Source organism: Scyliorhinus torazame, chromosome 1 (genome assembly GCF_047496885.1).
Source record: "Scyliorhinus torazame isolate Kashiwa2021f chromosome 1, sScyTor2.1, whole genome shotgun sequence".
Taxonomy (NCBI): domain Eukaryota; kingdom Metazoa; phylum Chordata; class Chondrichthyes; order Carcharhiniformes; family Scyliorhinidae; genus Scyliorhinus; species Scyliorhinus torazame.
This window is the reverse complement of record NC_092707.1, coordinates 194319860-194337613: the sequence shown is the minus strand read 5'-3', so window position 1 is coordinate 194337613 and position 17754 is coordinate 194319860. Positions and strand designations below refer to the sequence as shown.

Here is a 17754-nt window from a genome sequence, read left to right as displayed (position 1 = left end):
ATTCGTATTGCAGTGGAGTTGGTTCTTCGCAGATAGCCTAGGCAGCAATTGGCTGTCTGGGCTCCCTCCTCACTTTCCCTTTCTCCTTCACTCCCCATGTTCCTGCTTCTAGGCTACTTGCTGCATAATTTGTGGTTGGAGCTGTCCTCTCATGATGGTGATGTTCCGCAACATACAGCAAGATGCCATGGATGGTGATGCACTTTGCCAAGCAATGTGACCAGTTCTCCAGGGTGGTCCAGACAACGGCATCATGCCCATAGACATAGGAAAACCTGTAAACTAGTAAAGACAATTGGCGGGATTCTCTGTTCTGCCACACCCATTTTATGATGTGGCACGCCCCCGCTGGTAGCGGGATCCTCCATCCCGGCAGCTGGCCAATGGGGTTTCCCATTGTGGGCACCACCACACTGTTGGGAAATCCACAGGCATTGTCAGCGAAGCGGAGGATCCCGCCAATGGAAAATCCAGCCCAATATCTGAATCCACTTACTGCTCTCTGGCAAGAAAGAATGAAATGCATTTGGCTCTCGTTAAATAGAGAGCCTCGGTGACCTCCCTTAAATAACAGTGGGTGGAAAACGGTTGAGATTTTGCAAACATCTCCAGTTCCGTCCTGGAAGGAGCCAGATGCATAGGAATTTATTGGCACATTCACCTTCACAGCTAATGGCAATGCTGTCCTTGCTCTGCTTGAGATTGCCAATGTGGCTACAGCAGGATGCAGCTTTTAGTGAGGACATTCATACTTAAGTGCATATCTTACATATTTCCTTACTGCGGTTCAGGTAGGAAAATTCCATCCTGAATACTCTGGGTAGACATCACATCCGGCTGAGAGACCCTTTCATCCTCCTCCCTATTCCAGCAGCTTTTCGTACTCTGTGCAACCTCTTGTTCATTCTTCAAATAAGGCTGTTTTCCATGAGGAATGCCTAATAGTTCACACATATCCCGGGACTATTGCCTTGTGCAGAAGTCAGCAAAAAAGTAATTAGTTACCTGGCACATCACTGGCTCCTTTGCAACATGAAACAACTGTCAAAAGCACCAAACTCGTGTTGAATTGAAGCAACAGCCAGAAGAAATCAATCCAGCAACTAAACTGTTAATACTTGATGATCTCTTTAAATAGTGCTGCTGGGTGGTAATTTCTACTCTTTAAATAGTGCTAGTGACGGGGATATTCCTACTGCTGAATATGTTAACAGAGGGTGTTAGCTGGGATGTTGAACTCCAAAATGATAGCACTTGCGTGAAAACGACATTTTGTGCTATCTGACACTCCACAGAATCCCTACAGTGCAGAAGGAGGCCATTCGACCCATTGAGTCTGCACCAACACTCTTAAAGAGCACCCTATCTGGGCACACTCCCCCGTTCTATCCCTACAACCTGACCTAACCTGCACATCTTTGGACATTATGATTTGTCTGAAATTCATCGCATGTGTTACCTCCCTCACCGATGTGGTGCCTGATGGAATTCATCCCACAAGTTTGTCAGATGCCATTTTGGAGCTTTACAAGCCCAACTTTTACTCTGCCCATGTCCACAGCCTGCTGGTTCCACACCTTATTGGAATTAAGAATATTTCAGTATTTTGCAGTATGTCAAGGATCGAAGGAGAAAATATTATGGAAGGGACTAAGACATAATAGACAATTAGGAGCAAATTTGAGCAATCAGTTCTTGCTAGAAGAAGCTTTAAAACACGCATCTAATTTTAACAAAACTGTTCTGAAGAACTTTAGAACATTTTCTTCAGCCAGATGCAGTGCCTCTTGGCTGCCATACATGCAACCTTTCACAATTATAGGTCTTTTTCTGAACTTCATGGCAGTCCTAGTATTGAAGCTATTGAAGTCCCAGCAAACCACGTCAGAAAGGAGCAAACAATAAATCTGTGTAACCAGCTCATGTGAATAGGATGGGGTCATAAAATGTAATTTAGAGATATTGAGCTCATTAACCTATTCGAGCTGAGTACTCCATAGTGAGTGCTTAATACAAGGGAAAGTAAATGTTTTAACCGTGGCTAAATGAGGAGCAAGTAATGCATTGAGCACAGAGCTGTAGATGACAGAAAGACCAATGCAAATAGTTTCATATGGTTTGCTACTCATCTTTATTCAGGCCTACATTCACACACCAGAATTATAATTAATCCCAACGACATGTTTGCTAAAGTTGAGGGGTCAGCAGAGTCTGGAACAGGTGAAATGGGTCTGATTACAATAACCTAAAGGCAGCATCTGAATCTGGAGAGATTAGCACATGATGTTAGTTACAGACTAGTGAGTAGCTTTGTTGCTTCCATTCAGACCAACTATCATTTAAATTTGACATATGGTTATACAGCCTTTCCCATTTATCCAGACTGGGTATCGGCACCAATACTTGCTGGTCTGCACCAGTGGCTGGGCAGAGAGAGAGAGCGAGATGGAGAGGAAATGTGGTGCGGCAAGTGGTGGAGTTGGGACCAGGAAGGAGGAGGAAGGCCCAAGACCAGATGAGGCAGTGACTGAAGATTTTAAGGAAGCTGGATTGTAAGGTGAATTTGTGACTGACAAGAGGAGACTGAGAAGGGTAATGTTATATTGCAGGGTGATAGATGAGGCAATTTTAAACACACAACAGAGGTTTAATGAACTATGAAGAACTATATACACAGGACAGCACAACTACTACACAGGTCTTCTTCCCATGATTTCTAGGATAATTCTGACGAACACCCAACAGCCAGTCCAAGCCTAAACACCTGATAGGTTATCGTTCGCAAAATCCATCCCCATTGACTCAGGCCCATCATATGGCCCATGAAATATTGCTCCTTAAAGGGACTACGGTACCACTGGTGATCAATCAGAATTGGGACAATTCCAAGTAGAATGGGAGAAGCTGAGAGAAGAAAATGTGAGCAGTTTTGATTTGAAGCTCATCCACGGAGTGATTGACGAAGATAAAAGCAAATTACTGCAGATGCTGGAAGACTCTTTGACAAAGAGTCATCTGGACTTGAAATGTTAGCTCCATTCTCTCTCCACAGATGGTGCCAGACCAGAGATTGTCCAGCATTTTCTGTTTTTGAGTGCGTGATTGACCAAGTTGGTCAGAGGACATTTTCCACCCTGGACTGATGGGCGATGAGCTTTATTAGCTCCTATCTGAAGTCAGGCTTAGGCCCGATTATGCTTCACACATGGTCAATCCAGCAACTTCCTGTTTGACAGCAAAACAAATTTATTCAAAACCAGAACTGACCACTGTTTGCTCACCAGAGGTTGAGCACTGGTAGTAGCAATGGCCACAGATTGGGTGAGTCTGAAGGTGAAGCAACTTAATCAGAGCAACAGAACAATCTTTAAAGAACCAAAGAGGATTAAATCTAGTTCAAATTGTTCTATTGTCTATTATTTTGGGATTAACAAATATCAGGAGCCATATTTTGCAGTTTGTTTTACCTAATAGTCAAGAATGCTAATGACCTTTGATGTTGACCAAATTACATTTAAAACAACAAGATAAATGTGTACAGTTGCACCATAATAAGCATTACTCCTTAATTAACAGGACAAGATTTATTGGTTCCATGTTTTTCAGTGCTCGTGCTAAATGCATTCATCATACGTTCAAGTTTATTCTGGTTTTGTGTACCGCTTGCAGTGATTGATCTGCTCTGCTTTGCTATTAGAAATAATAGTCTAATTTATTTTTCCAGTTTCTATAAATAATTTGTACAACAAAGGTCGAGATAAGGATTTTGGTAAAATGCATTATTTTAGAAATTAATTCTTTGTACCCCATGAGCTTTTTGGCACAGTTTTGTTCTGGATTTCCAAAAGGTACCACTGAGCTCTGAAGATTTATCAACATTTAATCAATGCTGCCCACTTTTTTATTCTCCCATATTTAAAGGCACTCAGAAACAACTTCACATAGCACCTTAAATACCATATACACCCCATCGTCCTCAAATTCCTCTTCTTTCTTTGAAGTTGCAGTTCTATCAGTGGCGCTCACCATCCATTATTTTTATATTATTCATGTAGGTTCCTTGATGTTGAGTGTTGCCAATCTCTTCACTGAATAAGATATCTTAGTTGGGCCCAGTTTGTCCTCCAATGGTGTCCACCCCGAAATTCAACGTAAATCTATGGCCGGTTTTGAGCACGGTTAGCGGGGTGTTTCTCGGTGGCTGCAGCACCAAGAAAGGCCCTGTTATTCAACAACACTTTGCCTTTTCTTTTTGCCCCGGGGAGTTTCTCTCCGCCTAGGCCACACTTGAGTCATTTCTTGCTGGCAAGCCCAGCAGGAAAGGCTCCTTGCAGATTGGGGTGCCATTTTGTTGGGATGACCCTGTCCCCATCCCAACCTCAGGGAAGCCCCCAGGAATACCTCTCTCCACCTGGTAAGGTCCCGCGGGCCCAATCCCTGGCAGTGCCAGCTTGGCACTGCTGGGCAAGCATCTTGGCAGTTCCCCTGGTAGCCTGCCAGTGCCACCCTGGTATGCTGGCAATACCAGGGTGACACTGCTAGGGTGCCAGACTGGCAGTGCTGGTATGCCAAGGTGCCACCCTTCCCAGTCCCTGGCCAGCTGGGAGTCTCTAAAGCCCTTTGAGATTACCCCCCCCCCCCCGCCCACCCTCTCTCCAAGGTGCGAGAATGACTGGTCCACGTTTGTGGAAAGCAGTACTAAACGGTGCCTTGGCAAGGTGTCTCAGACATGGCCTTTAGGTCCCGGGAGCTGGTAGAACCCTGCAAATACATATTTAAATTAGTTTAATTGGTCATTTAATATGCCAATCTGGATCTCACCCAATGAGGGCAATCACGACGTCTCGTGAGATTTTGTTAAACCTCGCGAGGCGTTTCAAGCATCGCACATTTCGTGAGAGGCCTCTCCCGAGGTTCAGTGGCCTCACCTCTACACTAAGTCAGATGTGATGAGGCTGATAAATCGTGCCCCACATGTTTGAATGACAAGTACAGGTCACAAGAATGTGATCAGGAGTGGGAAATATCACTGATTGTCTTCCCCTTCCCAAACCTTCAAGGCACTAAGGCAAAATGCAAAGGCAGCGATTCTGTGGGCTTGAGTTAAAGTCCCACTGAATGGAATGTTTAGCACGATTTTTCCCAGCTCCTGCAGCGCCAAGAAACATCCCGCTATTCAATGGCACTTAGCCATTTTTCTTGGTGGAAACTCTCTCCACCGAGGCTACACTTAGAGGGATTGTCTGCTGGTGAGCAGGGTGGCACTGCCAGGGTGCCAGGAAAACAGTGCCAAGAGTACCACTCTGCCCTGTCCTTGACCACCCAGGGGTCTCCAATGGTCTTGGAGACCCCCCTAAGTGTATTACGTTTGGTCCACATTTGTGTCGACCAGTACGAAATGGCACCCTGGCAAGATCTCCCAGGCGCGGTTGTTAAGTACTGGGCACCGGGTAAATCCAGCGAACATATAGTAAAATTAATCTATTGGCTTATTTAAATATGCAGACATGGATCATGCACAGTGAGAGCGAGATCCAGATCATGATGCCTCGCGAGATTCCATCGAATCTTGCAAGACGTTTCGAACGCCACAAATTTTGCTCAAGATAAAGGAGCCAGGAGGAGTAGCAGGGTGCCACCCTGCTTTGACCCCAACCACCTAGGGATCTCCAATGTTCTGGGAGACCTCGCCAGGTGCAGTCGCACCTAGTCCATGTTTCTATGGACCAGTACTACAACTACCCAGTACTACGTCTCCCAGGCCCGGCAGGTGGATCCTGGGCCCTGGGTGATTCCAGAGTCCGTGAATTTAAATGGGCCTAATGGATCATTTAAGTATACAGATCTGGATCTTTCCCAGTGATAGCAAAATCCAGATTGAGACGCTTTGCGAGATACTGTTCAATCTCGCGAGACGTTTTGAGCGTCGCAAATCTCGGGAGAGGCCTCTTACGAGATTTGATGGCCTTGTTCCGACACCCAAGGCAGACCTGACAAGGCTGCTGAATCACTCCCAAAGTCTTGACTGAGAATATCTAACTTAGTAAAGATTTGAGGCTGAATTGACCAGGGGCATTTGCCACCCCACCGGATAGAAATTTCAGAAGCCAGTTGTCCAATGTTAAACATGCTGCATGTGTCCTTAAGTAGGTGAGATTTCCTCAGTGAGAGGAAATTCTGCCTTTGAGAGCTGCCAAATGGTCTGATTGGCCAGCAGCTCTGGCATCCTCAGTAGTGCCGGAACTCCATAGTGGGTGCTGCTGGGACTGCAAGTAGGCCCCAGGATGAAGACAACGTGGATCCCAGGCTAAAGTAAGTCCAGGGGATTTAGGTTAAAAAGGTACTGGGGAGCCTAGGGAGGTAGGTGGTGGGTTTTGGATGCCAGGTTGAGAGGAGTAAAATGGGACAATACCTTTTGGGGTGTGGTGCCCCCAATGCGTACAGGGCATCCTCAAAGAAAGTCTACTGGCTCAGATGCATATTTAACTCGTCTCATGAAATGTCACAAAATCATTGGTGGCTTCTTAAAGCTAGCATGCTCGGTCAGCAGGTAATAGGGAAGGCAAATGGAAAAAGGAATGGAGTATAAAAATAGGGAAGGGTTACTAAAAATATACAAGGTGCTAGTTACACCACAACTGGAATACTATGAACAGTTTCGGCCCCCTTATCTAAGGAAAGATACATTGATGTGGAGATGCCGGCGTTGGACTGGGGTGAGCACAGTGCGAAGTCTTACAACACCAGGTTAAAGTCCAACAGGTTTGTTTCGATGTCACTCGCTTTCAGAGCGCTGCTCCTTCCTCAGGTGAATGAAGAGGTATGTTCCAGAAACACATATATAGACAAATTCAAAGATGCCAAACAATGCTAGGAATGCGACCATTAGCAGGTGATTAAATCTTTACAGGTCCAGAGATGGGGTAACCCCAGGTTAAAGAGGTGTGAATTACATCAAGCCAGGACAGTTGGTAGGATTTCGCAGGCCAGATGGTGGGGGATGAATGTAATGTGACATGAATCCCAGGTCCCGGTTGAGGCCGCACTCATGTGTGCGGAACTTGGCTATAAGTTTCTGCTCGGCGATTCTGCGTTGTCGCGGGTCCTGAAGGCCGCCTTAGAGAACACTTACCCGGAGATCAGAGGCTGAATGCCCTTGACTGCTGAAGTGTTCCCCGACTGGAAGGGAACATTCCTGCCTGGTGATTGTTGCGCGATGGCCGTTCATTCGTTGTCGCAGCGTCTGCATGGTCTCGCCAATGTACCACGCCTCGGGACATCCTTTCCTGCAGCGTATGAGGTAGACAACGTTGGCCAAGTCGCACGAGTATGTACCGCGTACCTGGTGGGTGGTGTTCTCACGTGTAATAGTGGTATCCATGTCGATGATCTGGTACGTCTTGCAGAGATTGCCATGACAGGGTTGTGTGGTGTCGTGGTCACTGTTCTGAAGACTTGGTAGTTTGCTGCAAACAATGGTTCGTTCGTTCCCAGTTTTTGAAGTTTCCCAGTTTCCCAGAAAGATACATTGGCATTGGAGGCAGCCCAGAGAAGATTCACTAGGTTGATGCTGGGTCTGGAGGGATTTTCTTGTGAGGAGTGGTTGAGTAGGTTGGGCCTGCACTCAATGAAGTTTAGAAGAATGGGAGGTGACCTTATTTGAACTATAATAGATCCCATGGGGGCTTGACGGGGTAGATATTGAGAGGTTTTTCTTTGTTGTGGGATAGCCTAGGACCAGAGGATATAATCTCAGAGTAAGGAATTACCCATTTAAGGCAGAAATGAGGTTGAATTTCTTCTGAGGGTAGTGAATCTGTGGAATTCCTTACCTCAGATTTACCGTCGGGGTTGGATTGTTCAAGGCTGAGATAGGCAGGTTCATAATCAGTATGGAAATCAAGGGTTATTGGTATAAGGTGGGAAATTGGAGTTGAGGATAACCATATTGGTGACATAGTGGTTAGCACTGCTGCCTCACAGTGCCATGGACCCGGGTTCGATTCCGGCTTTGATTGACTGTCTGTGTGGAGTCCGCACATTCTCCCCGTGTCTGCATGGGTTTTCTCCAGGTTCTCCGGTTTCCTTCCACTGTCCACAGATGTAAAGTGAAGTGGATTGGCCATGCAAAAATCACCGCTTAGTGTCCAAAGATGTGCAGGTTCGGTGGAGTTATGGGGATAGGGCGGGGGAGTGGTTCTAGGTAGGGTGCTCTTTCAGAGGGTTGGTGCAGACTCAATGGACTGAATGGCCTTCTTCTGCACTGCAGGGATTCTATGGATTCCATTCTATGGATATCAGATAAGTCATGATCTCATTAAATGATGGCAGTACGAAGTCTTACAACACCAGGTTAAAGTCCAACAGGTTTGTTCCGATGTCACTAGCTTTCGGAGCGCTGCTCCTTCCTCAGGCTCCTTTCACTTGAGGAAGGAGCAGCGCTCCGAAAGCTAGTGACATCGGAACAAACCTGTTGGACTTTAACCTGGTGTTGTAAGACTTCGTACTGTGCTCACCCCAGTCCAACGCCGGCATCTCCACATCGTCATTAAATGATGGCGCAGACCCGATGGGCCAAATGGCCTAATTCTGCTCTGGGGAGCTTAGGGAGGCGGTGGTGAATTGTGGATGCCCAGTTTAGAGGAATAAAAGCAGACAATAACTTTTGGGGTGTGGTGCCCCGAGTGCGCACAAGTCCCGCTTTCCTTTGTGTCACTGAAGCAATTGGAAAAACTGGGAAATAAAGGATTGGCAGTAAAATATGTCCGAACTAGTAATGTATACCTTAAATGGAACTCCTGTATTACTGATTCTCACTGGTCTTAAATTGGGTGAAGGAATGTGGCAATAGATTACTCATGTGGTGCACAAATCTGGCATGGGCACAGTGAAATGGACTTCTTCTGTGCTGTAAATACCACATAATATCGTAGAACATTGTAATGTACAGTGCTGATCGTACACACAATCATACTGTAGCTAATCATGATAGAGTCTCCAATATTCCCTCCGAGCTGATCCTTACAGAGCTATGATAGCTGAGTTTCATAGAGAAATCAATAGTTAATCTGATAAGAGTCCACTACAGATACAGCAACTCATGCATGAAATCACACTCATGAATAACTCTGATGCTCACATACACACACACATGCATACATTCTTCCTCATAGCTGCAGATCAAACAACATTGACATTCTGGCCGGGATTCTCCCTTATCGGGACTAAGTCCCAACGCCTGCGGCAGAACCGGCGGCAACCACTCCGGCGTCAACAGACCCCGAAAGTGCTGAATTCTCCACATTTTCGGCAGCTAGGTGGACGCCGGAGTGGTTGGTACCGCTCCAGCCGACGCCGAAGGGATGGCGCGAGTTCGCGCAGGCGCCGAAGGGCCGGCGTGATCTCGCGCATGCGCGGAACCACCAGTGTGGTTCCGCGCATACGCAGAGCAGCTGGCGTATTTTGGCGCATGCGCGGGGGGGGGTTCTCATGTCCGCGCCGGCCATGGCGGAGCCCTACAGGTGCCGATACGGAAGAAAGGAGTGCCCCCACGGAACAAGCCCGCCTGCAGATCGGTGGGCCCCGATCACGGGCCAGGCCACCGTGGGGGCCCCCCTGGGGTCGGATCCCCCACGTCCCCCCGAGGACAGCCCCCGCCAACTTAGCTGCCAGGTCCCGCCGGTACGTGAGTTGAGCGATTCACGCCGGCGGGACTGGCCAAAATCGGACGGCCGCTCGGCCCATCGGGGCCCGGAGAATTGCCGGGGACGACGACGCTGCCAACGGCCCCCGACCAGTGTGGTGCGAATCCTGCCCCGTCCGAAAAACGGCGCCGGAGAATACGGCAGCTGGCGTCGGGGCGGCGGGGAGGGATTTGCGTCGCCCCCCAGGGATTCTCTGACGCGGCGGGGAGTCGGAGAATCTCGCCCTCTATCTTTCATTTATGTTTCACACACACATACACAAACAATCTCAAACTGTGCCTCACATATGCACTGGCATTCTTAGAGCTGTAGAGATATTTGAAAAATGTTACAAAGGAACAATGCTACAATTCACAGGAAGATATTACCTCTGTGATTGATAAGCACTTGATTGAGATGAATTTATGCAGCAACTTCCATGTAGTAAATATTTTTGAGCGGAAGAAAACAAGGAAAGGGATATGACTGAAAGACAATTGGTAAAGGTACTGACATAGAACCAATGCAGGAACTGGGTGGAAATTTAATCCAAAATATAGGGCGGGATTCTCCGACCCCCGCCGGGCCGGAGAATCGCCGGGGGGCGGCGTGAATCCCGCCCCTCCGCCTCGAGGTCGGCTGCCGGATTCCCCGCCGCCTGTTTTTCGGCGGGGGTGGGAGTTGTGTCGCGCCAGTAGGGGGCCATTGGCAGCGCCCCCTCCCCCCCCGGCAATTCTCCGCCCCGCGATGGGCCGAGTGGCCGCCCGTTTTCGCCCAGTCCCACCAGCGTATATTACACCAGGCCCGTAGCAGCGGGACCTGGCTCTGCTGACGGCCTGTAGAGTCCTCGGGGGCGCCGGGGGACATGGCCCCCGGGGGGGGCCACGGTGGCCTAGCCCGCAATCGGGGCCCACCGATCAGCAGGCGGGATTGTGCCATGGGGGCACTCTTTCCCTCCGCGCCGGCCGGTGCAACGGTCCGCCATGGCCGGCGCGGAGAAGAACTGCCCTGCGCATTCGCTGGGAATGACGTCAGCACACGCTGGCGCTCCCGCACATGCGCCAACTCGTGCCAGCCAGAGGAGGCCCTTCACGCCGGTTGGCGCAGCGCCAAGCACTTCGGCGCCGGCTGCCGCGCTGCCAAACCCACCGGCGCCGGCCTAGCCCCTGAAGGTGCGGAGGATTCCGCACCTTCTGGGCGGCCCAACGCTGGAGTGGTTCACGCCGCTCCTCGGCGCCGTTACGTCCCGCCCTGCCGGATAGCGGAGAATCCCACCCCCTGGATTTTGCGAGAGGGTTTTAGAGTTGAAGAGGTTTTCGCGAGGGACTCAACAGTTTGGGCAAAGGAAGCTGAAGGATCTGCAATCAATGGAAAGCAAATTAAGAGAAGAAGGATGTATAGTAAGCCAGAGCTAGGTTCTGATTAAATATCAGAATGTTACAGTTCTGTAGAAGGGTCAAATGGACGGGAAATGTTAATTCTGGGCCCGATCTACCAGCCATGTTGCATCCGAAAGACAGCACGGCCAGCCAGTAGATGCCGGGAGATCCTACCTCTGAGATCTACCTGGCTCGCCACGCCTCGCGAGATCTAATGCAATCTGACAAGGTGTTGCGATCTGAATCCCGCATCACTATTTTGCAAATTTGCAAATTAGAGCGAGCCAGCTAGTCTCACTCTAATATGCACTCCCATGATCTACTGAGGCCCTGGGATCTAACCACTTTGCTTCGGAGATCTCAGGTGAACACCGTTCAGTACTGGAGGCAGAAAGGGTCCCAGAGGACTGAAAAGTGGCTTATGTAACACCACTGTTTAAAAAGGGAGGGTGGCAGAAGACAGGAAATTATAGGTCAGTTAACCTGACTTTGGTCATTGGTAAGATTTTAGAGTCTGTTATTAAAGATGAGATCGCAAAGTACTTGGAAGTGCATGGCAAAATAAACTGAGTCAGTGTAGCTTTGTCAAAGGGAGGTCGTGTCTGACAAATCTGTTAGAGTTCTTTGAGGAGGTAACAAGGAAGTTAGACAAAGGAGAACCAGTGGACATGATTTATTTAGATTTCCAGAAGGCCTTTGACAAAGTGCAGCATAGGAGACTGTTAAATAAGTTAAAAGCCCATGGTGTTAACAGTAAGATCCTGGCATGGATAGAGGATTGGCTGACTGGTAGAAGGCAGAGAGTGGGAATAAAGGGGTCTTTTTCAGGATGGCAGCCAGTGACAAGTGGTGTGCCTCAGGGGTCTGTGCTGTGACCACAACTTTTCACAATATACATTAATGATCTGGAAGAAGGAACTGGAGGCACTGTTGCTAAGTTTGCAGATGATATAAAGGTCTGTAGAGGGACAAGTAACATTGAAGAAGCAAGGGGGCTGCAGAAGGATTTGGACTAGCTAGGAGAGTGGGCAATGAAGTGGCAAATGAAATACAATGTGGAAAAGTGTGAGGTTATGTACTTTCGAAGGAGGAATTTAGGCATAGACTATTTTCTAAATGGGGAAATGCTTAGGAAATCAGAAGCACAAAGGGACTTGGGAGTCCTTGTTCACAATTCTCTTAAGGTTAATGTGTAGGTTCAGTCGGCAGTTAAGAAGGCAAATGCAATGTTAGCATTCATGTCAAGAGGGCTAGAATACAAGACCAAGGATGTACTTCTGAGGCTGTACAAGGCTCTGGTCAGACCCCATTTGGAGTATTGTGAGCAGTTTTGGGCCCTGTATCTAAGGAAGGATGTGCTGGCCTTGGAAAGGGTCCAGAGGAGGTTCACAAGAATGATCCCTGGAATGAAGAACTTGTCATATGAGGAACGGTTGAGGACTCTGGGTTTTTACTCATTGGAGTTCAGAAGGATAAGGTGGGATCTTATTGAAACTTACAGGATACTGCGAGGCCTGGATAGAGTGGATGTGGAGAGGATGTTTCCACTTGTCGGAAAAACTAGAACCAGAGGGCACCATCTCAGACTAAAAGGACGATCATTTAAAACAGAGATGAGGAGGAATTTCTTCAACCAGAAGGTGGTGAATCTGTGGAACTCTTTGCCGTTGTAGCCTGTGGAGGCCAAATCACTGAGTGTCTTTAAGACAGAGATAGATAGGTTCTTGATTAATAAGGGGATCCGGGATTATAGGGAGAAGGCAGGAGAATGGGGATGAGAAAATATCAGCCATGATTAAATGGCGGAGCAGACTCGATGGGCCGAGTGGCTTAATTCTGTTCCTATGTCTTATGGTCTTATCGTACTGGTCTCCACAAACGGGGACCAGATGGAATGGCACGTGATCCCCTGGGAGATTCGAGGTGCTTACCTTCTGGGCAAAGTGGCACCCTGGCACTTAGCAATGCCAGCATGGTGTCAGCCTAGCATTTCCAAGGTGCTCAGATGACACTGCCTGCTGACAGGTGCACTGCCATGGTGCCAGGCTGGCAATGCTAAGGTGCCAGGCTGGCATTTTTCCTGTGCCGGGGTTCAGGCCCTGGGGGTGCCATACATGGGTGGGGTGCGAGGGCTGAAGGACCCCTTATGGGTGAGTTGGGGCTTTGAGAAGTCTGGGGATTGCATCGGAGGGTTGAGAGATCTCTCCCTGCACAGAGGATTTTCAACAAGCGGAGATCCTAATTGCAGGAAACAGGACTAAGTGCCGCCTCATCAGGATTCCTGCTGAGGCCCCGAATCGAACCATAGACCCGATAGATAGCGTGGTGATGTTCAGTGGTATAGACGCCAGAAAATACCCGTCACCCGCGCTGTGCCCGGACTCTGTTCTGATTTGGTTAGATCGCACGCTGTTTCTCTCTCCACAGATGCTACTAGACTTGAGGTTGTCTAGCCATTTCTATTTTTCTATTTTTTTTTATTCGTTCATGGGACATGGATGTCGCAGGTTGGGCTAGCATTTATTGCTATTCCTAATTGCCCTTGAGGGGGCAGGTAAAAGTCAACCACGTTGTTGTTGTTTGATGACAAACTGGACTACAGACCAAGTAACATGCAGTGCAATAACTGCACCATAGATATGATTATTAATTATATTTAAAACATATCACAAGCAGTTGTCGGTTGTTTGCACTGGAGGCTTTTCATTTTGAAAGAAATTTAATCACTATACAGCACATTAGATTAGAGCCTTTCTGCCATTTAACATGTGCGAGCCAAAGTTACAAGAGTATGAGTTTAAGTTGCAACTATCACAGAGAATATTGAAGGGAGAACGTTGAAGGGAGAAAATTACACCTTAATTTAAAAATGTAGCAGCTGAAATATTTACACCACTATTTTCTCAGAGTGGGAACATACAGACCTTTTCAAGGCCTTCTTCCTTGAGGCTGACAACATCCAAATCGAAATCAGTCCGCAGTCCAGTGCTTTTGTTAAATACGATTCGGCCGGTTAATCCTTCCCATTGAGCCTCAACAGAAAAATACACGGTGGTAATTACACAGCAATATAAATCATTACTCTCCATAACAGTAAATTTTAATTACACACTCACAAGGAAACAATCCTAATTCTGTCTCCTTGTGGAATATGATTAATTAATCATTGCTGTTCTTTATCCAGTGCATACAACTCGCTCCATGATTCCCATTTGGCTCCATGTACTGATTTATAGGCAGAGCTATTGTGCCAGTTGTGTATCTTGTTTCAGACTTTAATAAGATTATGTATATTGAAGACCTACACTATTGCTCAGATGTCATTTGGAAAAAAAAGAAAAGATGTTGCTTTCATTTCGCCTCGTTCATTGCAAGCTCCTTATCTCACAGTCTTTGTAAGTTTATGTGTATCTGTCAAGAGTGGGGTGAGGAGAACACTCGCTGGAAATAATCAGAACTTCTTATTAGCACTCTCATTAACCTTCTTAACCCACAGTTACTGAGTTTGCCAACACGTAATGAAATATAAACTCGGGTTCATGCTGGACTCTATCTGTTAGTGCACCTGCAGATTTGTGACAACGATGATGAATGAGTGCAGCGACACCTCCCTGAGATTACTGTCAGGGGCTTCGGAGTATCTAATGCTCCATTTGTACCATAGAATTGTGGAAATACTGTTGGCTTGCTGAATCTGTCCTGTTTATAACGTAAGGGCACACTTGTGTAAACCCAAAGTTGCAATTGTGAGCTTGTTTTTAAGGTTGTGGGCTCTTCCTGATTTTTTGTGTTGGACAACAATGTAGACATTAGGGCAGGCAGTGGCATAGTGGTATTGTCACTGGGCTAGTAGTCCAGAGACCCATGGTAATGCTCTAGGGTCCCGGGTTCGAAATCAATAAAAATCTGGAATTGAAAGTCTAATGATGACCGTGAAACTATTGCCGATTGTGGTAAAAATACATCTGCTTCACTAATGACCTTCAGGGAAGGAAATCTGCCGTCCTTACCCGGTCTGTCCTACATGTGACTCCAGATCCACACAGCAATGTGATTGACTCTTAACTGCCCTCCTCTGAAATGGACGAGCAAGCCACTCAGTTCAAGGGCAATTAGGGATGGGCAACAATTGCTGACCCAGCCAGCGATGCACACATCCCAAGAATTATTTTTTTAAAAACACTGTATTGATGGAAACTTCTTTTGTTCTGACATGTCCCCTCAGAACCTCACCTCTCGACTCATGCAAATGTATGCCTGCAGAAGCAAGGTAAAGGGGGCCCGCATGAGGAGATGTAACGTTCAAACAACAATAGAACACTGCATCCCCCTCACCATAAAACATTTAGAGCTGCACCAGTGCTACGGTCTGTAGGTTTTATTGTTCTCTCATTGAAATAGAAGCCATATAAAACATTCTCTCTTTTATGGATTCCAGAAGTCAATTTTATCGAGCAGGACCTTTATAAACATTGTTGATGAATTGTACATCCATTAAAGTTAGCAAATGTTGATTAATGGAAAGTGTCTCCACTTTTTACAACATTTTTCCAAAAGTTACTGCAGACAATTGACAGAACCTGGACAAAAATTCAATGACCTTGCATCTACATCAAAGATCCGTACTGCAGTATTTTGGGATGGTTTTCTATTCCACATAGAATTTAAAAGGATATTTGGAGCCAAGGACTGAAATCCTGAAAAATCCCAACCCACTACTATGGAGCAGAACGTTAAGCTTCTTCTGTGCTGCAGTATATCTAACAGAAGTCCATTGTTTGTGTATTAGCAGCAGCACCCAAAGTACCTCTACAAATGTTGTGATGTGAGACGGAACACAGGTAGTAATGAGTAATTAATATGGACAGCATGTTCGGAATCAAATTGAAAGGTAAGACAAAGTGGAATGATTTTAGAAAGTTTTCTTGTGGCTTATTTTGCTGGGAACCTGTTCTTGGGGCTATCCTGCCTCCAGGAAATGTTGTGTTTGTGTCTCTGTAAATACAAAGGAAAGAGGTCTGTCTGGCTGGACATTCTCCCATGGATGAACGGACGCTGCTCTGCATACAAATCGCTGCTCTGAAACCAAGAGAGTACCAATTCATGAGCAGATATGAACTCAAGAAAGTTAATAAAGATTTAACTTGTTTGGGATGAAAACATTAGCCAAGATTTTTCGAACCCTCCTGCCCAATGGGACATTACGGCCTCTTCAAAGTAAACAGCAATTTAAATGGCCCGTTGCATCTGCCTGGCCATAAAATCTTAGCCATTGATATCAGTATGTATTTAGGTGTACTGGAAAGGGGAGCAATTTAGACCTGCGAGCATGGAAGGATTCGAAGTTAGATTAGGTTAGAATCTTTACAATGCCGAAGGAGGCCTATCGAGTCTGCACTGACCCTTTGAAAGACCGCCCTACCTAGGGTCAATCCACCATCCTATTCCCACCCCCCCTCACCCAAAAGGGCAATTTAGCACGGTCAACCCACCTAACCTGCACATCTTTGGACTGCATCAGCATTGGGCACTCTCATATTGGGTACAGGTTATCTAAAGTATGATACCCTTATCCTTTCACATGGGTTCTCCGAGTAAGATTTCTGATTTAGTGTTGCATCATCTATCACAAACATATTCACCTGTTAACAGTTTACAAATGTGACCAATATAACCTCACCAACACACATCAGATCAGTAGCCACAGAACATCTATCAATCTAAATAATCTAATTTATATTTGTATACAAACAGGCAAGAAATGGGGTAATAGTTTATGCCCTGGGGTGGCATTGGATTATGAACCATTATACGAAGATAAAATCATAGTCATGAATGAGGCCATTTCGCCCATCATGCCCCTTTGAAAAAACTATCCAATTGGCCTCACTTCCTTTCCCTTTCTAATAGCCTTGCAACTTTAAACCCTTTGACTATTTATACAATTCCCTATTGAAAATCTCCTCATCTCATTTCTAACTATTTTGGCAATCACCTTAAATCTATGTCCTTTGGTTACAAACTCTTCTGCTACTGGAAACATTTTTTCCTTATTTACCCGATCATAGTCCATCGTGATTTTTTGAATACTTTGAACAAATCTCCTCTTCACCTTTTCTGCTGTAAGGAGAGCAACTACAGTCACTCTTCTCTTGCCAGGAACCTGAAGTATTTTATTCCTGATTCCATTCTAGTGAATCTCCTCTGCACCCTCGTGTCAACTCTTCGTTACACATTGGAACAGACTCATTGTCGTCTTAGTTGGTTCTTAAGGGAACCTCTCAAAATATAACAGGTCATTGTGCACTGCAAGTTGTCTGCTGGAGCCTTCTAGGGTGGGAGAGGAATTCTTTTGAGTTGACAAACAATGTTCCTCTTTTTAATGTTGCTACACCCAGGAGATTGCACAACTAGAGCAAATGCTAGGGAGCTGGAAGAGGAATGGGGACAAGAGATAGAGTCTGAAAGTTGGCACCATGCCCGAATGGAACAGACTCAGTGGGCCAAGTTCATCTTTTCCTGAATCATTTTCAGATGTTTGCATGTCAACCCACTGCACAACCCAGTTCATAATCTATTGTCAGTCACAAATTCAAGAGAATGCATGGCTGTGCCTTGTTATGAAATAGACTGTCAGAAGGCCAAATCCAGCATAAATTTATTTCTTGTTCATTATTGTCCAATTATTAAGG

General features: G+C 46.5%; 1 protein-coding gene across 2 annotated transcripts in view; it reads right to left on the bottom strand.

Annotated features, from left to right (window-relative positions):
• The window catches only part of LOC140418302 (glutamate receptor ionotropic, kainate 3-like), a 727178-nt gene that overhangs the window by 415319 nt on the left and 294105 nt on the right, over nucleotides 1–17754 (bottom strand). For both annotated transcript variants that reach the window (XM_072501775.1, XM_072501774.1), the window contains exon 8: nucleotides 13987–14094. In XM_072501775.1, coding sequence (XP_072357876.1) covers nucleotides 13987–14094 — 108 coding nt within the window. The remainder of the gene's footprint in view (nucleotides 1–13986; nucleotides 14095–17754) is intronic.